Genomic DNA, 21,399 nt, shown 5'->3' with positions numbered 1-21,399 from the left:
CAGTTCAGCAATGTAATTGCACAAATCACATCCTGTATGTGGAGAGAACATTTTTCGGGGTGTTATAAGACTCCATAACTGTATGCAAATTTGTGAATCATTCCATATATATATCTATATATATACCGTACGTGTATATATTTACACATATCAAAATTGGAATGACACAGTAGATTTGCAAGTTTAAGTTCACCATCAGTCATGGGAGGTTTATGTAAGTGCTTATATTAGAGAATGGACACAATTATATGTTCTCCAATGTCAAAATTAATCATATGTAAAATATTAGGGGTTTATTTGACCGAGACGTATTTAAAAATTTTGTAATCATTCGCCATTCGAGGCCTGTTGCCGTCATAGTTGAATTACCAAAATGGACCTGAAATCAACATTTTTAAAAGAGAATGATCTGTGACTTGAATATTTAATAAAAATAATTTAATACATCGTTTATTATCTTCATTCAGATCTTCAGACCCCACATAATTTGTGAAGTCATATATAGAAATATATGAACCATTTTTTTATTGATTTATAGTTCTGAAATCTTGTAACAGCATGGCACAAAAAGTCATCTGAACATTTGTTGTATATTGAAAAAATATTTAAGGTAAATATTAACTCATTTGCTTGACTTCAATTTTCAGTCAATCAATTCATTGATTACGCCGTGTTTGAAGTATGGTGTAGTGAGAATTTCAAGTCTTGATCATGACTTGATGAAAATTCTAAATTAACAAATTATTAAAATGAATTTGTTAGAAAATATTATATAGAGTATCAATCACAATATGTCAGAAGTTATAAAACTACATATAACAATTAACGGTTGAATATCAAATTAAGTGAATATCACAAGTATTTTTGCATTTGTTTTTAGATAATCCGGATTTCCGTCTTTAAAAAAATTTACCTTGTAGACGTAGTGCATAGTAAACGTAGCCATGTAACAGCTGATTTTAATCAGATTGACTTAACATGAACTTAACACCGTCTCAGTAGTTCGTCACAATCGAAAAAAATCTCATAAAAATATCGATTTTGGGTCCACAATCGGCCATTTCGGTAATTCAACTCTAACGACAATCGGGCCGCGATTCGCAAATGAATAATTAATTTAAAATTCGGTCAAATAAACCTCTAATATTTTATATATGATACAATTAGGCATTGAAGAACATATATTTTGGTCAATTCTCTGAAAATAATGCCAATTTATATTATAATTAAGCCCCATTTTTCTTCGTTTCGGTATTTCCAAGTCCGCTTCACGTGTGGTCCGTTTCAGTAAATATTCTCGTCTTTGCCGAAAAAAAAACAAGCTATATAATTGTTCAGTTTAAACATAACAACTGCCAACCACACGTATCCATAAATGTTATTGTTGATATCATCCGAATATTGCCGTAGTTATCTGTCACTTCGATTGTAAACCCCCTGCCAAAGTCATGGAAGAATCGACCAATCAAATTGGTTTAACTTTTGATTTCCGTAATCTTGCAGTTACCTCCCTTACAACAGTAAATACGTTCCAAGTACATGTATATCGCCTACAACAAGCAATCCCGTGCACATAACAAGATATTATCATTTGCATTTGATTTATTGGTCATTTTCGTCAAAGGAAATTGGTATATGGAAATCGATGACAACGTTAACGCTATGATCAGTCACCCCGACCACAAATGCCACCTAATTGTAAGTCTAGAGACTACAGTACATATGTACAGTTCTTTCTCGCAAACACCGTTAACACGTACAGTAACCTATAGTATGATACAATGTATCGTATCGTATGCCGTTATTGATATATTTCTTTCTCTAAATTATAGAAATACACACCTAGTTGATACTGATGTAACATTCGAGAATATGCATATTACATATTTAAGAAAATCGCGGACATATTTGCAGACCTATGCTATAATGTCAGCCGTTTTGGAATGAACACGGAAGAGCAAAACTTTCTAAACATCCGGAGACGAATGCGCCTGCGCAATAGTTGTTTACATAAATATATTGACCTGGAGTTATTCGCAAAGTTCAGGTTCATTTAGTCTTAACATTTCGCTAGCGTTATGCATTTCTCAAATCGTACGCATCTTGAAAATATCTACTGAATATATTTCAACATTTTCGGTAAAACTACTATATAAAACGAAGATGTTTTTGCAGGTAAATCATTTGAAGCGTAAGGCAATGGGGGCAGCCATATTTCATTGAAACAGACAGTAGATGGCGTATTGGTGAATGTGGTTACCAAATATGGTCATATTTCTCAGTCCAGTTCTTGATGGCAATAACCGAACATTAATGTTCGTTTAAAAACAGATATCAAACATGTCTACCCAAACAATACTGTATACATATATCAAATCAACATTACTGTTCAAGTACTGCTTTGTTCAGACTCAAATAGAGGAGCTATTTCATATAATCTTCAAGTCTTCAAGTTTTGTCCGACATGATTGTGTGAATTTGATCCAAATCCCTCATGTAATGAATGCCTCTAGAACACTGACAATGATTTTCCAAAAAATAGTAACGGTGACCTTGACCCAACAGTCCTGACACTGAAACTTGTCGGAGATATTATGGTCCTTAATTCGTGTGTACAGTTTGATAAATCCCTCAAGGAATGAAGCCGTAGGATTTTCTAGTTACGGTGACCGTGACCCAATAACCCTGATACTCGAGCTTGTCTGAGATATCATAGTCTTTTATCATTGAATTTGATCAGAGGAGATGAAAAGAAAACTATAGACCCCCCCCCTTAAAGTTTCACTGGTAGGGGAATAATCTGAGAAGTATGCACATCATACCTGGATTGTATGTTGTTCCGTCATAAGCACGAGATAACTTGTTTGTAAAGTCCAGCTTCTTAATGTGATCTATCATAAAAGTTGGGTTCAACACGTACTGAAATGAAATAGAAAGTTCTCATCACTCAGGGCCTTATTCCATACTTACTCAGGGTATAACCCACATCTAATATACAAATAGCTATAAATCTATAACCCACATCTAATATACAAATAGCTATAGCTATAAATCTATAACCCACATCTAATATACAAATAGCTATAAATCTATAACCCACATCCAATAATACAAATAGCTATAAATCTATTAAGTTTAATACTAGTAAATAACAATATCATAAATTAAAACCAATGAAAAGATATCAAACAAGAGTTGTAAGAAGACAACATAGCTCATCGAATGGGTTGAAATTGAGAATTATCTTTTCCTTGAATAGGTCAAAGGTCATGGTCAAGGTCTGCAGGTCTGTAATATACCAATGGAAAAATGTTTTCAAAAGGAACACATACGTCAAATACCTAAACTGTATCCTCATTAGTATTGACACAACACTGTTTTATAAAAACTTTAACCAAGCTGTCTATGGGCGATGCCAACTTCGTCCAGGCAAGCTAGAAATTGTGGTAATTGTGATCTGGTTGAAGAATTTAAACAAGGTTCCATAACTTTGAAAGTAAGGAGCCATAGACCCAAATTTCTTGGTAAAACTCTGCCATACTAAAATGTTACCATCCAAAACGTTTTCAGGTCCAAAGTTGAAATAGGATTTGTGGTTCAGGTAAATAATCAAAGAGCTACAACTTAAAAATTTTCATTTATCAATGTTTTAGTTATTATACTACTACCTCCAAAGGGACATTTTTGATTTATTAGGTAAAAGTATCGATGACATTTTAAAGCTTTCTGTAATGGAAAGCTGCAAACTAAAAGCATTAGTAATGTTTATAAACTGTGCTAGAAACCTAATGATGAATTAAGTGTGTTGGCAAGTTGACCTTCTTAGTTTAACCTCATAATAGTATGGTAAGTTGGGAATCTCCTGCTGATGGACACAGAAGTGACTTCCCTCAAGTACAGAATGTGTTCTGTTATCTGTGGGCCAGTCGTTAGAATTTGTCCTTAATCAGCTTGAATACCCTAGGCAGTGGTAAGGCAATGTGACTGGTAAGTGTTGTGCTGCTGTATCTAGATATTGATATTTCAGTTGTAGTCTGAAGTAACCCTAGAGCTGCTGTATCTAGATAATGATATTTTAGTTGTAGTCTGAAGTAACCCTAGAGTGGCCGTCTTATTGAACACCATCTCTATTTATATCTGTTGTAAGGATGTGTAACAAACACAAAACAAAACTCTAGACTCAATACTGAACTTACTATAATGTCCTCAAGAGATGAGTCAATGATCTCATAGTTGTCTGGGAGGCAGTAGAACTTGTGTGTGAGGAGGTTGAGAAACACATGGTGACTATCCTGTACACTGTGTGTGTATGCATGGGACATCTTGCCTCGACCTACAACAAAACCACAGCCATATGCATATATAGATATATCTACCAGGTTGTTATAAATTGACCTTGGAAAAAAAATATTTTATCTGAATGAATAATTTGTGTAAACAGATATGAACTTACCAATTTTTTTGAAGATTGATATGAAGTTTATCTGATAATCTGAGATTTGTGATTGCTTACCCTGAAAGTATTTTCCACACACCAGACAGGCATACACATTGATATGTGACAATGAAACAGAGCACAGCTTCTCAAAATCAAAATCCAGCACAGATCTGTAACAGAAAATATACATTTTGTTAATCTTAACATTATCAATTTGACCAGTAGTTTCTCTATCTTACTGAAGGGCCCATTCTGAATGAGCATTCAAGATGTTGGCAGTACTGATCAGTTAAATTCAATGTGAATCTGTAATCAGTGTGTGTGCATTATTATATTTTATGTAGAAGGATGAATTAACCTCTTTAACAGTATATCTTGTAAAGGTATTTACTATTAGACATTTTTACTTGCACTTTGTATTTCATTTTTCTCTGGATTTCTAAGTCTAAACATTTGGTGTGATTTTTTACAGCAATCTGATAACCAGTCTGAATTGTCTATTTGTAATGATCATGATGTTATCTCTAAGTGAATTACTAATCAAGATAAATAAAGAAAATAATTGCATCACAATATCAAACTATCAACTTTATATGAAGCATTAATGTTTTTGACCTTTGACCCTGTCCCAGTGACCTTGATCTTTGGTCAGTTGTATGACTCCTTATTTAAAAGACAAAATTTGACCTTGACCATTTGGTCTAATGACCTTTACCTTTAATCTTGATATTTGACCTCAGTGTAGATTTTTGTGAATTGAACATCTTGACCAAATTTCATGTAAATTGGTCAATAAATACTATAGCTAACAGTCGGAACTAAATTTGTGGAGGACAGATAGACGGACAGACGACGGACACCATGTTATGGCATAAGCTCACCTTGGTCCTTTGGACCAGGGGAGCTAAAAATAGAAATAATAAAATAATTTGTTTGTGAACAGCCAGTGTCATTCTGAGACAGTGTGTTTTTGTAGTAACTGGAGGCTACCTCACTGACATCATATATATATATATACAGGATGCCCGCTACATACTACACAAAGCTATTGCAGTAAAGGCTCTTACAGGACACAAATTAGTCTTTGATCCTTGCTTACTGAGAAATGTAAACTGATTGAATCACACACACTGACCTTCACCAAAGGCTCCATTCATCTGATTTTCTACAAACCGAGTTATTATCTTGTATATTGTACAGGACTCAAAGCAGAATTTTGAGGAATATGCCCTTTGTACTATCTAGGGGGAAAAGCCATGATTCCAAGGGACTGCAGGTCTCTGGTAGGTCCTGGGTAATACCTTGGTCAAGGAGTATGGGGCATTTAGGGGATAATGCACCCCCCCCCCCCCCCCCCCCCCCCCCCCTCAAAAAAATTGTCTTAGGTTAATGGCAAAATAACTGATAAAAAAGACAATGCTATCATGAAGAAAATGAAGCAGTCATCTGGAGAATTTTTGAAGTTGTAGGGAAAGTCAGGGGAAAACAATTCTAATGAGGGAAATTTACCAATAGATTGTAAAGAAATGGGGCTAAATTAACCTCTGTTGTACCTGTTGATAGTATCCAGATAGGGACAGGAACGACTTCTGTCAACCTTAGGATCCTGAATGGGTTCTGAAAAGAAAAGAAAAAAAACATGGTTGATATGCAATATTTGAAATCTGTAAATAAATTTTAAACATGTTTATCAAACACCAAATTAAAAAAAAAAAAAAAAACAAAAAAACACAAAGTACAGATACCATTGAAAGATGCTGTTCCCAATCTCTATAATACAGATAAATTTGAGCACAAGAGCAAGAGAACGATTTGATGCTATAAAGATAGAAATAAACAGAATCTTGTTTTTTTTCTAAAATAGTGAAAGTTGTAAACTTTATCTTAATATGACACTCCAAAGATATCCCAAAGTTCTTAGAAATTTTACTATTTGAAAATGTAAATTCAACCCATATTACAAAAATCATTTGCCATCAATATGAGCCTGAAAAGACAGACAGTTCTTGGTAAGTGATTAACTAATGAGCCACTGAAAACAGAAACAACAAAATAAAGAGACACGACAAGACAGTGACTGTGATAAAAAGTTGTATAAATATTGGCAAACAAGACAGAGGAGAGCAAAAGAGGCCACCTCTTTCAAGTTAGTAAAAATTGCTAGAACTGCTCAACACTTGACAGCCTGTGATTGTGTGTAAGTTTGTTTTTGTGCAATATTTTTGAAATTTTTTAATATTCTTAACTCAATTACTACCTTTGCATGTTACCATAAGTACCTTTCATGTATAAATTTGTACAATTCATACTGGCCATGGGTATTTGGCATTCAAAGGAATGACTTAATTTCAATTGTAATAAATTTCACAGAAAATTGACTTTTAAAATTTTGTAGCAATTCGCATAAAACAAACCATTGATGAAATTTTAGATCGGTGAAGTTGACAATGTTCAAAAGCTAACCAGCTATGCAATAGACAACCGGTAAAATCGGAATTTGAGTCTATTCCCTTTTCTTCTCTCGCTAAATTCCAATGAATCATTTCCATTCCTAAGGAAATACTCGGGTTTTGCCAATTTCAGTTGTTTTTATGTTTCTTTTTGGCAGAATCTGTGTTTAGGTAGGCTCACGCATTCGGCGATCCGTCATTTTGTATAGACTGATAACCCACCCATTGCATTATGGGACTATTTCGCATAGAAACTTGGTCTAGATATGTCGTAACCAAATTTATATTATTTTTGGGAATTTCCCGTATACTTTCATAAATACATATTCCCCCCAGTTTTTGATTTGCGATACTTTGTTAGGTATATATTAAGTCTGAAAACTATAAAGAGCTCAAAATGTAAACATCTCTTTGGAAGTACACTTGTATGTGGGTTTAAAGTCATAGGATCTACAACATTCGTGTTTAAAATTGATGCCCAGTTTTCAGGGAAAAGACTCTCAAGTTGAATAAATAAATGAAAAATACCTTATAGTAATTTATTTTCACAGACAATGAGACATAATCATAACTGATGAGATATTGATGATAGTTTAACTTTTCAGCTAATTAATGATGCAGCGATGATATCCAGATTCCCAGAGGCCATATATAGCGCTGACCTAAAATTGATAGCTAAACATGCATAAATTCAGACCATGAGTGCAATTTTCACTAAAATGTGCTGTATACAAATATGATCAGTGTTTGTCGTGAAATGATGGATAGACGGTTTGGTCCTCTATCGCTTGCTTATAACCATGGCCTCTTGATTTTTGTTGACATAAAACGCTTACCAAGTTTGCACATGCAACTATCAGGTCAGTTCGACTTTACATGAATGTGGGCATGGGGTTCATTCAATTTTTTGTTGTACCAATAATAATTACTTACTGATTTTTTAGATGAAATTCACAATTTTTACTTAACGTTCAAGATTAAATCAAGTTTCATGCTTGTTTGTATTACACCCTGTATAGTAACATCAATTAAAACAAAGTGTTTTTCTGAAGATGCGCTTAATCATATTTACCAATTTCATCATCATCATAATCATCTACTTGGGCATTTTTTGTTGTTGGCACAGACTGTTGCTTTCTATCAGTCTTGGACTTCTTTTCTGATGATTTTTCTTTCTTTGATGAATGAGATTTTGAAGAACCAGACTTGTGTTTACTGGAGCTTGAGCGTCGGTCTTCTTTTATACGCTCTGGTTCTACGTTGGATTCTCGCTTAGCATCAGGTGTTGTTTTTTTGGGTTGTGGAGAAGGAGACGGTGGCCGCTGTTCTGCAAGTTCCTGTTCTTCAGAAAGAAGTTCAGCCTCGGCAATTTCATACAATTCATCTTGAATTTCTTGTTTTACTTGAGGCTGAGATATATTTCTAGGTGTTTTGATAAGAGTTGCAACAGATTGAACTTGTTCTGTAACTAAATCGACATCTGTGTTTTCTTGCGTTTTTTTAAGAATACTTTTATGAGCGATATTTCCTTGTTGTGATGGTACAACGACAGAAGATTTCAATATTCCTTTTTTAGTCGGACTAGTCTCATTCTCCGTCTTTGTCGACGTGCGTACGTCGAATGATTCCGGATTCGATTCCTTTGGTTTAGATGGTTTTCCTTTCTTTAGAATAGACCTTATTGGGTTGTCATCATCGAGTTTGCCAAGATGTGAACTATCTCGCTTTCTTTTTAAGATACCCTTTGAGCTCGTTTGCGAGCTCCCGGCTCTCATTTTCCGCCATACTTTCATGCACGTTCACAAAACGTCACATAGTGTACACAATCACATCGTGGTTCCAAAAGCGTTTTAACCTCGAGGAATTATTTATATCAAGCGTTTAGATGATACCGACACGAAAATCAAATAACACGTAAATTGATGACGTTTATCACATTAACATTTAAGGTAAAGCTATTTTTGCCGACAAATCATGGCTGGAACACCGGTCTCCAGGATTGATATGAAACATGGATTCATGAAAAGTATTATAAGGAATCAAGTGGACAGGTACATTTATACTAATATGTTGTAATAATACTATAGAAGCATCATTACGTGCATACAGTACCGTCACAGTCAAAAGAAAGCTGATCCATGAGTCGAATGGCAGAACTGCATAATTTTGATTTCGCATTTGAACATGTTTCGTTGTTGAATGTAATAATCCAGAGGTTAGTCGTGGTGTACACTGTTATTGTGAACACATATTGGTATAGATCTACAGAATTCCGTGATTTTTTTATTTGTACATTTCTGATGATTACTTTTTTAAGATTTATACAGGCATGACAAGTGACAGGTGACTAGACCTGTCTGCCAACGACATGACTGTAATAGGCGACTAATGTGGGAACCCATGCAGAATTTGTTGTGTCCTCTTAGGCCTATAGGGGCCATGAACCCAACTAGAGTAAATATGCACCCCTTACAAATTAAAGACCTTTTATTGCCTTTCTACTTTACTTTAAAAACATGCTTTGGCAATTAAAGCTGACAGTGCAAGTTGAAAAGCTTTCAATTGGGATTTTAAAAAAAACACACAATGTTTCAGTAATATTCAGAGTATTCTGAGATATGCCCCTATGATTACAGTATGGTCATGTCAATGTATCTAAGAAAGTGCAAACAACATTATAGTTTGTGCTCTGCTTGGATCCGACCCCTGTATAAATGCCAGTGAGTAGTCAAACAAGTATTCAAACAAGTCTTTCAATATATGCATTATGCACAAAGTGACACGTCTCGCACTACGTCTGTTTTCAATCCCTCCTCAGACATTCTTTTTACCAATCTGATTAAGATACAGATCATCATTTACGTTAAGAAAATGTTATGATGGGGGTTAGGGGTCATGTTCATGTTTCATGATCCTGGGATCTCATGTTTTCTGCTGGGGAGGTGGAAGTCTTTACTAAAGTTTATATAGGTAAATCATATTTTTGAGCATCCTTTGTTGAATTGCCATTGGAAATACTACAATTGTCAGTATGGGGTAAGTGGTATGCACATGTTGGCCCTGACTGAAATTTCAGCACTCAAATGACAGTTAAGGTCCAGGGGCCTCTTGTTTTTTAACATAGGTTAAATGACACAGTATTCTGAAAATTTTAAACAATACTGGTCTTGAGAAGAAATAATTTTTCATGACTTGAAGCACAACCTGCACTAGCTCTTTCAATCCTTCAACAGATAATTCCTTAATTATAACTGCAGAGTTTAGAAGGCCCCAATCCAATACTATGTGTAGCCTCGCTTCGTATTGGTAATGAAATGTCAGCTGCACTTTGTTTCAAAGTAGGTATCAGGGAATAGTTCCGTTATACATAACACTTTTAATGTGGATATGGTCATATGGTGGATGAATTCTTTTAGAACAGCTATTGGATGCTAATCTTTATATTCCTTTTACATATGTTGGGCCATGATATGTGACCCACGTTTCCAGTTTGTTGGATCCAGTGGCTGTTATATGATCTGTGTAAGGTCTTTGTAAAATATGGTTGACTCACTAACCTATCAGGGCTTCTACTTGATTATTGAGATTATATTATTAATCTTGTTTTACTTTGTATTTGCATTTGCAAGGAATGTCTATTTGACATATTTGTCGACTCATAATGTTTATAATAAGTTAATATGTCTGAATAATATTGGGGAAAAAATATATAATATTGGAAAAGATTTGGATATGATCACATTTAATGTTACATTTGCCTATTACACATCATGTCTGTCAATGACTCATATACTTACAGAAACACATATGAAAAAGAGGTAAAGGCAAAGAAGGGAATGTCGAAACCTGGCAAACATTCTGGATCCAAGAACAAGAAGCCTGAAGCCAGTGTCTACATTCCTCCTATGAGGCAGCAGAAAGGTGCACTTCATAATTAATTTGAGTAAAGATAAGAACTCTATTTTTAGCTCACCAATTACGAGTAACTGTGAGCTTTTAAATGCTGTATCCCCGGTGTCTATTTCCCACCCAAAAACTTTTAAACTTTTTGGGTAAGTTTTGGAAAAGCTTTTAAGTCCATAAGTATGCATTCCACAATCTTCAAGTTCAGTATACATTCAGTACAGGCCTAGGAGTGATGCTACTATCAAATAATATGGAAATATTTAGTAATTTTATTAAATTTTACCATGTTTTAGCTTTTTTGCATCAAATTCACATAATAAAGTGTAATTTTTGGGGTAAGTTTTTGGGATGCTTTTTAGTCAATAAGTACACATCCTACACCATTACCGTTTGGTTTATTCAATACCAGTGATGTAATGGCAACAAAATGATGTGGAACTATTTTGTAACTTTTCCCCCCAATTTTTGCGTCAAAATTAACTTTTAAAGTTTTCCAAGTCCATAGGTATATACCATCACCACTGTCTCACTTTTGGCCTTTAGTTGAGCGTTCGCTGCTTTGTGGAAGGCTTTTGGCCTTTAGTTGAGCGTTCGCTGCTTTTTGGAAGGGTTTCGGCCTTTAGTTGAGCGTTCACTACTTTGTGGAAGGCTTTTGGCCTTTAGTTGAGCGTTCCCTGCTTTGTGGAAGGCTTTTGGCCTTTAGTTGAGCGTTCGCTGCTTTTTGGAAGGCTTGTGGCCTTTAGTTGAGCGTTCGCTGCTTTGTGGAAGGCTTTTGGCCTTTAGTTGAGCGTCGCTGCTTTGGAAGGCTTTGCCTTTAGTGAGCGTTCGCTGCTTTTTGGAAGGTTTCGGCCTTTAGTTGAGCGTTCACTGCTTTGTGGAAGGCTTTTGGCCTTTAGTTGAGCGTTCCCTGCTTTGTGGAAGGCTTTTGGCCTTTAGTTGAGCGTTCGCTGCTTTTTGGAAGGCTTTTGGCCTTTAGTTGAGCGTTCGCTGCTTTGTGGAAGGCTTTTGGCCTTAAGTTGAGCGTTCGCTGCTTTGTGGAACTTAGGCTTTTGGCCTTTAGTTGAGCGTTCACTGCTTTGTGGAAGGCTTTTGGCCTTTGGTTGAGCGTTCACTGCTTTGTGGAAGGCTTTTGGCCTTTGGTTGAGCGTTCACTGCTTTGTGGAAGGCTTTTGGCCTTTAGTTTAGCGTTCACTGCTTTGTGGAAGGCTTTTGGCCTTTAGTTGAGCGTTCGCTGCTTTGTGGAAGGCTTTTGGTTCTGTCCCTTGGCTGAGACACACCGGAGTCTACAAAAATTGTTGTTGCTACTCCTGCTTAACGTTTAAGGGAGTGGGACGATTGGTTCGCCTGTTGTCAGTATAGTGTGACCAGGTGAGGTGTCCTGCTGTCTTTGGCAGTATACTTCACTGAGGTAGCATTATGAAGTCGACATCACATTTGCGATATCACAAGGAGACAGACATGAATATACTGCAGCCTCCCAAAACACTACCTTGGATACACACATGCATCTCTCTTACAGGGGAGGCCGTCTTCAAATGACCATAGATGTTGATAGGATGTTAAACAATACCAAACAAAAACCTACATGTACCATTATAGGTTTAGATATGATATAATGACAATTGAGTGTTTGAAATATTTTTTTCTTTTTTTTTTTTTTTTTTTTTTTTACATATTATGGATTTGCTGTTAGTAGTAATTATTCATCAAATCTAAGTTTGTTGGTATTATTTTTAATATTTGAATCAAGTTCACAAAGATAGCTTATGTTTATGTATCAGATGAATTAATTTGGCATTGAGAATTTGTATCCTAATAAGTTACTAAAATTTTAGTATAAGCATTTTGCGGTGGCTGATGCCAGTGTTTGTTGCTATTAGATGGTTTTTATATGCCGTCAACATGGGTTGTATTATGGTATATACCATGCACTATTAGACATCTGTCCATTTACTTTTCCTTGTTAGCACTCTCTAGCCTTTATTTATCAACAATTTTTTTTATGAAACTTGCTACAAATATTCTATGGCACAATAGCTCAAACGAGTTCGTGTGATGGAATTTTGTGATTATTTTTAGCAGAGTTATGCCCCTTTTATTGCCAATTATTGGAAATGTGTAGAAAATGTAAGAAGTTTTCTATTTCTTATTCAATTCCTTTAAGATTTTGTTCACTACAACAAGAAGCAAAATTTATGTTCAACATATATTAGCAGGGTTTAATACTCCAGTCAATGACGCTTCATTTTCCTGTGGTAGCTTTTCCAGTGACTGGTGTATCGTGCTTCCCACTTGCAGGGCTCTTGTTGTGAAGTTGTAATCCCTTGCTCAAACTTGTTATATTTGATGGCAAGTCATTTAAATATTATTACTTTATAAAATTGTAGATTTTTTGGCCTCATTTATATTTACAATAATCACTAGTAACCAATTTTTAGACCAACATCATCAGATGATGGACTATTCAAATTGTCCTGTGTCCATGGTTGTCTGTCTGCCCATCTGGTGTGTGTCTGACCGTAAACAATACTTGTTATCACTATTTCTTCCAGTACTGTACAAATATTCTTCAAACTTAATGCGCAGGCTTCCCTTGCTCCCAAAATGGCCGATAAGCAACCATCTTGGATTTTGAGAGTTGAAGTTGGTTATTGCTAATTCTTGAAAAGTACTGGAGGGATAATCCTCAAACTTCGTTTGTAGATTCCCCTTGGTCCCTAGTTGTGCCAATTTCATATAGGTTTTTGATCAGAAAAAAAAAATCTGACAGGTCACTGTTGGCCATCTTTGATTTTGAGAATTCGAGTTTGTTATCACTATTTCTCGAAAAGAACTGGAGGGATGCTTCTCAAGCTTTACATGTCAGCTCCACTTGTTCTTGTTATCAGATGATTAAGAGGAAAAGAAGAAAGAAGGGAAAAGTAGAGAGAAGATCAGTCTGACTAATAACCAATAAACAAATAATTGGTATAAAGTTTATCGGTATTTAAAAGCTAAAATGAAAGACACATAGAATTGAAAATAGTATTTTTGATTTCATTCAATCATTTGTTTTTGTGTGCATTTTTATCAATTAGTTTGTTTATTTACTGTAATATTATAAAAAAAATTGGCAGTAAATATGATAGATTTTAGGCTCACCTGGTTGGAAGGAGCTTATGCCATTGTCTGTCAGCTTTTCTTAAAAGTTGTTACTAGTCATGAACAACTGAATGGATGTTTACCAAATATATTCAGACGCATCTTTAGGAGTAGAGGAACAAATTTTGCATAAATGCTGACTGATCACCCTGGGGTTTGGAGGAGCTTGCATAATATGCACTGGTCATGAACAAAAGTGAATTTTGACCAAATTTAGTCAGAAGCACCCTCGGGGGAATAGAAACACAGGAGGTGTAGGGCCCAAGAAGGGAAATAGATGTAATTCCTTTTAATCACTCTTAGTGTTCTCTGATGTTCACTGAAATATCCTGATGAGTGATGCAGGCCCTTTGGGCCTCTTGTTTTAGGTTGAGAAAACGTTTTCAAGTATCTTCTAACCAATTTGAAAATGTTCTTGCCCAATACTTTCCTCTCCAGTTACTTTTTAAGATAAATTCAAAATTTCCAATTATTGTTCAGTTCCCCAAACTTATCTTGGGTTTAGGTTTTTTAAATGAGTTTCTTGCTTCAAAAGCAACACATCCACAATTTTAGCTTTAACACATGTACAGAGTGACTGTTCCTGTCATTTTCTTCTTATCCTTTTCTATTGTTCATCTCCTCGTCATATATAATCTGATGCTGATATCTGTATATCCATTTCTGCTATCTATAATTATTTAAAACAAAAAACAAACAAAAAAACATGAATTTAAAACATTTGTTTCTCTCTTTTTTAGATGAAAATGTAAAAGAAGAAATGTTTTGTTTGGAATTTGAAGACAAAAATGGAGAAGTTTACAATTTCACCATCTACAAGGTATCATGACTAGCCTCATTTTCTTATCAGTCTTCATCTGTATGTAGGATAAGATGTTGATCTGCTGTCCTTAATCATTTAAGATGATGTTATTTCATTCAATATGGTTTTCTGGATTTTGTATGAATCAATATACATGTATATCAACAATACTATAAATACTGAAAATGCAGATATCCCTCATTTATCTATGAGATTATTTGCACACCATCTGAGACTTCCATGGAAAACATTCATTTTTGGTGTTTTGTAGTTGCATTTGGAATCACTTGGAATCACTTATACCGATTTCTTGTACATTTCAGTGTGACAGAGCTGGGACAGTTGCCAGGAGAATTGGTCAGGAGGCACAGTTACCTCCCTTGTTTGTGGGTGCACTTGAGGAGAGACTACAACAAGAGTTTGAAAAGCATGCTAGTCAGAACAATCCTGTTTCCTGAACACATATCTGACTGTTACAGCTCTAAGCCTGTCTCCACAGGTTTAAACGTTCTAACATTCCAAGTTAGATTACACAAATAGCCAGGTTTCAAGTAGCCAAGCTCAAGAAGAGAGAGAGACATCAATGTTGTCGCATCAAACGGCCTTGCGGTGTCAGTAGAAGACACAATTTTGCTATTTGTTAGCCTTGCCCTAAGTGCAGAGACTGGTTTCTCAAGCATATCTGCCATAGATTTGTAGACACTAAACTTGTTTCTCCAGCACATCTGCTGAAGACTGGTGGACACAGAATTGGTTTCTGCAGCACATCTGTCCTACATAGATGTTTATACCAGAAGGATCCCTGTTTTACAGACTGGACATTTTTCTGTGGCAGTACAAAAGTGATATTTTCTCGAGAATAAAAGGTTTATTTTCTGTTTTAAAAAAAAATAGCATTGCCTTTTTTTTTTTTTTTTTGTAGTTACCTTTATGTGGTTGTCACTTTTGAGATTACTACACTTCCTTCACTTTTAGGCCTCCTGGTCTTTAGTTTCTTCACTTTTAGGCCTCCTGGTCTTTAGTTCATCCATTAACGGTTTATTTCATTATTATTTCTATATAAGACTGTGCTAGTACGCTTCACATTGGTCAATGGTCTGATGAAGGTGACAGTGTAGTCATCAAAACGTCACACTCTTAAATATCGTATTGGTTGTGTCATATAACTTTTATCATATTTACTTTACCAACCTGAAGAAAATGTTCCAGAATAGTAGTCATTTAGGATGCTCAGAGGGCACCCTTCCTTACACAATCTTAACAGGGTTATCCTAATATCTTCACCTTCAAGCAGGTCACTCCTAAAACCCAAACAAGAAATCCCGACAGGATCTTGGCACTCCCTATTTGTAAAGGGACGAAATGGTAAAATTTCACGCTTTTTCTTGGCAATTGCTTCAGGGCAAGCATCAGACTACTTGTAATTAAGATTATCCACAAAATTAGACCACTTTTTCCAGGTGAAAAATTGACAAACTTCAAACTTTTCCTGGTTCTGTCTGCCTCCTTTTGCTGATTTGATGGTATACCTATGTGAGCCCTGCTCACTTCGCTTTGTTAGGTCACCTGAGATGAGTCCTCGTGCATCGTAAACAATTTACATTTTTTATTTCTTCTCAATAACCTAGAGGCCCTGGCAGGGTCATGATATTGGGTCAGTAGCATTCTGGGATGAAAGGCTACAAGTTTGTTCAAATGAATGACCTTGATCTACTTTCAAGGTCACAGGGGTTAGATGTCTTAAAATCTTTGAATGACTTGTTCTAAGTGCATTGTCAAGGTCACAGGAATCAAATGTGTTAAATCTTTATATGACTTCTCATTAACCAAGAGGCCCAGAGCCATGTATTTGGCAGTAGTATGCTGGGATGAAGGGCTACAGAGTTTGTTCAAGTCAATGACCTTGATGTATTGCCAAGGACACATAGGTCAAATGTGTTAAAATCTTTTAAACGACTTCTCAGTAACCAAGAAATTCTTAAGTCACTTGACGAAAAATCAAAGATCACTTTATCTAAAGTCATGGCATTCTCAGCCCTCATCGACTGTCAAGGTATCACTATATCATACATACTGACAGAGTGAAACGAAGGTAAGTAACTCTGATAGATCAGGTAAAATATTCAAATCTTTGTGTTATGACATTGCGAACCAGTATGAAAGAAATTAATGCATGTTCAAAGCGTTCAGTTCAAGATCTATCTCCTAATTGGTAAATAATTTGTTATAATAAGATAAATTCACTAGATGTTCACGGTTATGGGTCCAATGTAATGTGAGGTAGTTTCTGCTTTACAGATTTTCTAATGAACAATATGTTATGGGCTAATTAGAGGAGACGTATGGGACATCTTCTACAGTAACTTGGACGCTTTCTTACAAAATTAAAAAGTATACAATAGATAAAATGGTAGGAACTTCCCTATTGATCCACATCAAGTAGCCTTGGCCTGTTGGTCACAATGTTCTTACCAAATGTCCAGTTCATTACTAATCTTCCTTGGAAACACCCAATTACAAAGCAAAACGAACGGTAGGACAAGACCCAAAATATCCACTGACACAGGTTAAAATTATTAAGAAGGTCACACTGTAGGAGGTGAACCAGACAACGCTATGGTCATTATTATATAAATATTTTTTTATACCCCAGGTAAAAAAAAAAAATATATATATATATATCTTCCTTCTGTGGGTAAGTATGATGGCATGAGAAATCCAGTCATTATGTAAAACTTCATGATATGACACTACATACATGTTTGTATGATGTTATTGTACACAAAAGTATTAGCTGGAACACTGACTGGTGAGAAAGTGGCCAAACCCCCATAATCATCTAAAAGCCATCTGCCCATATCGCTGAGGTTGACATTTGACATTTGGACTAACAAAAACAATCACCAGAAAGCAAAACCCATTATACATCTACTATGATGTGACTTGTTTCCATCTAGCACCATTTATTTGCTTGGCTAACAGAAATGAAAATTCCTGTATAATACCCATTTGTTGGGTAAGATTTGTTTACTTAAACCTTTACACTCAAATGGCCTTGACCTTTGACCCACTGACTTTGATCTATGATCAGTTTATTCTTGTATAATTCCAAACTTTGCTCCATGCCATAACAAAATGTTTGTTAGTGAAAAGATATGAAAATGGACTTTAACCTCTGACCTTGACCGTTGGTCAGCTGATTCCTTTTTTTTTTTAATTCTGACCAACTTTGCTTCAAGTCATCACAAAATATTTATCAGTAAAACTTTCGTCAGTTGACGCTTTGTTTGATTCTTACCATCTTTGCATGTCAAAACAAAATGTTCATCGGTAGAAAAATACTAAATTCGACCTTGATCTTTGAACCTAATGATCTTGACCTTTTACCTTGATTTTTGACCTCAGTATGTATTTTTGTGAGTTGAACATTTTGATCAAACTTGTACACAAACTCTTGATTTCAGAAGTAGTCAGTGACCCCGCACCTAATGACAACCAAATTTTAATTGGGTGAATAACTTTTTTGGTACTATAGTATGAATATGTATCAAATCTTTTGAGGGGTTTCAATGTTTTCAATTTGGAATGAGATGGGCAGAAATGGGTTACACTATATGGCATCCCCCTCCTGCGCGCTACCAATGGCAGGGGCATAATTAAAAGGTGGAAGAAATTTTTACTGAAAATTGTGCACTTATTCAACTTTCATGAAGATAATGGCCTGTTAACTAAGTTTGATGTACAACAATAGAATATCATCCCCTGGCAATCTTTGGATTCCTGGAGGTTGTCCGGTGCCCGGTTTGGTATCTCGTCTACTTTATCTGCCACATTATATAATTAGTCTTCCGACATAGTTGGTCCTAAATGACTCAAATTGTTGATGGACTCGACTAAACAATACAATACTAATACTTATGTAAAGTTGTATAATATCAATGTTATGTTGAATTCATTTAATGTATTTTGTTGCAAATAGAAACAACAGGCCCAAGGGCCTTAACAGTCATCTGACTTGCATTAAAGTTTGCAATTTTACTTGAAATACAAAATAAAACCTAAGATGTATATTGGGATATATTGTTACAACATTTTTCATTACTATTTCTATATGAACTATAATAAACTTTACCCCCTTCGAAGAGGGGTGGTGGTTGTGGTGCCCCAAGATAAAGGCTTTTACAATCTTTATAATGCACCTGAAGATCTTCTCATTTCTAATGAGTACATTCGACATATCAGGGTCTAACTATTGAAGATTGTTGAAATTCAGCCAATTTGAGCACTTTTTGCACTGCCCCTTATCCTCAGGGGATAGTTCGGGTTTAACAATCTTAATTTTCAAAAAGTGTAAAATTTCCTCACAGATTAAAGAATTGTTAAATTATTAACCGAGAATGGAACAAAATATAGCCAATTTTCCTAATACATGTGTATAGACTTTAGTAAACTTTACTCTTTCCTTAGGGAAAGGGGGAGGGGGGAATGTGATGCCCCAGTTTAATGAATTTTCAATCTTGATAAAATAACTCAGACCTTTCCTTTTCTGTCAGAGGAGTACTAGATTCTGACATATCTGGATCTGAAAAAGTTGTTGAAATTTCAGCCAATTTGCCCTTAAACAAAATACAACTAAAATATCATTTTTCTACCTAACCCATTTTTTTTTTACCCATCCCAAGGAACCCCAGGGTCATGAATGTCACAATTTTGGAACCTCAAGACCCTTCCATCTATGAAGAGTATTTAATTCTTTCATTACTGGGTCTTCAGAAGATTTTTGAGATTTTAGTCAATCTGAATCTTTTTGGCCCTGTCCAAAAGCCCCTTGGAGTCCAGTTGTTCCAATATATTTTTTAACAAATATTGTAATGACTGAATGTTTGAATTGTCTATGTGGTATTGTATTGTTGTCAGCATGTGTTATCTATCATAGCCTATGTGACGGAGAAATCACACCCTAGGGGGCGACAGAGAAATCACATCCTAGGGGTGACAGAGAAATCACACCCTAGGGGATGACAGAGAAATCACACCCTAGGGGTGACAGAGAAATCACACCATAGAGGTCAGAGAACTCACCCTAGGGGGTGACAGAAGAAAAAAATCAGTAAATGACAGGAGAAAACACAGTTGTTAAAAAATAACTTTTTATTACATATTGTTCATCAATACAAAAGAAATGTACAAACAATTTTTCAGTGCACATAACAAATAAAAATTTTGAATCTTTCACTTTTAACAAGTCCTCTAAAACCTCAAAGAATAAATAAAGTCTAACAAAATGGAAAAAATGCTTAATGGAAGTCACAATTCAGAAATAGTCGTGAAATTTTGTTAAACACTTCAAAAGTTCTCTTCCAAATCAGTGAAGACGGACAGTTTTCATTGGACTTTCAAATAAACTACTTTTGCTATAAACGTTAGCTGCATGTTTTTTTATTACCAAATCGACTGATTATTTAATTAATGCTTGGAAGATTACCTCATAACCAGTAAAAAAAAACTGCCACCAATTGAATGGCTCCCTATAGAAATAAATAGGAATACATACTATTCTTTAGTGAAGGAGGAAGTCCTTATCAGATCTTATAAATGATAAATGCCTTTTGTTTGGTAATTGCATCTCTTCAGCCATAAATTATAGTGAACCAAACCACAAAAAAAATTGAATAATGAATGAAATCCATATTCCAAACACTAGAGCACCAGAATATTGGAGATTAAAATGATATTGTAAAGTTATACAATAGACAAAATCTTGTATTAAAACATCAACAAAGGATCAGACTTCATATATGGTTGGCATGTGTCTATTTGCCATCATTCAACACATCAGACATACAAGGGAATTACTGGTCAAAAAATGTACTGCCGACACCTAGCCAGCCAGGCATTGCCATCAGTTATCAGAGATGGGTGTTAACTAGACATTAAAACATATACAAGATAATTCAGAGAATCAAAGTCCCCTACAGGATGTAAAATTATAATCAAAGAATGCACAGATGATTGATTTGTGATGGCACCTATTCTACACAGTTTGACAGAGCCTTCAAATTGCAGCTGGTAGTATTAATGTAAATGAATTCAGGAATATCACGAATTTTAGTAGAGGGTATCAGAAGTTCAATGCTAGTGAACCTGTGTCCCAAGAAACAGGAACACGTCCCAAATATTAGGTTCTACACATGAAAATTGAGAAAGATCCATCCAACACTTTTAAAGAAATGGCGATAACAAATTTTCATAGCCAAAATTAGATATGGCCATCTGTCAGCCATATTGTTTTTCTGATCAGTCCCAAAATCAAATGGGAACAACTAGGGGGCTAAGAAGAACCTACACAGATCTCGGTGTTTCTGATCACAACTCCAAATACCCAAAAAATATTTTTTGAAGCAGGCTTTATATTTTCAACCCATAATATTTTAACAGAATTTCCTCAAACAAGCTACATAGAAAATCTGACTTCTCGTTTTTTAAACTTTATAATACAAACCTGAGAATACATATTTTAAATATAGTATTTTTTTTGTAGGGTACTAGGATATATATTACTAAATAAAATTTGAACATAATTTTCCACAACATTTATAGATGTTTTATAAAACAATCGTTAAGAAATACTTCAACAAGAAATTTATTTTATAATAATAGAT

At 35.1% G+C, this 21,399-nt stretch overlaps 1 protein-coding gene and 1 pseudogene across 2 annotated transcripts; one reads left to right on the top strand and one right to left on the bottom strand.

Moving 5' to 3' along the window:
- Positions 1–8,713, bottom strand: part of LOC117321689 — a 51,504-nt pseudogene extending 42,791 nt beyond the window's left edge.
- Positions 8,714–8,774: 61 nt separating this feature from the next.
- On the top strand, positions 8,775–15,630 carry LOC117323258 (UPF0561 protein C2orf68 homolog). 2 transcript variants are annotated; one of them, XM_033878375.1, is made up of 4 exons: positions 8,775–8,939; positions 10,688–10,809; positions 14,676–14,755; positions 15,061–15,630. In XM_033878375.1, exons 1-4 carry the CDS (start codon positions 8,863–8,865, stop codon positions 15,193–15,195), a joined length of 414 nt encoding a protein of 137 aa, XP_033734266.1. In that variant the 5' UTR covers positions 8,775–8,862; the 3' UTR covers positions 15,196–15,630. The 2 variants fall into 2 exon arrangements, with proteins under 2 accessions (XP_033734266.1, XP_033734257.1); XM_033878366.1 differs by lacking the exon at positions 8,775–8,939 and adding an exon at positions 8,968–9,608.
- Positions 15,631–21,399: the final 5,769 nt, after the last annotated feature.

This window comes from Pecten maximus, chromosome 1 (assembly GCF_902652985.1).
Source record: "Pecten maximus chromosome 1, xPecMax1.1, whole genome shotgun sequence".
NCBI classification, from domain to species: domain Eukaryota; kingdom Metazoa; phylum Mollusca; class Bivalvia; order Pectinida; family Pectinidae; genus Pecten; species Pecten maximus.
Note: the sequence above shows the minus strand (reverse complement) of the source record. Positions and strands in the feature narration are given on the sequence as shown.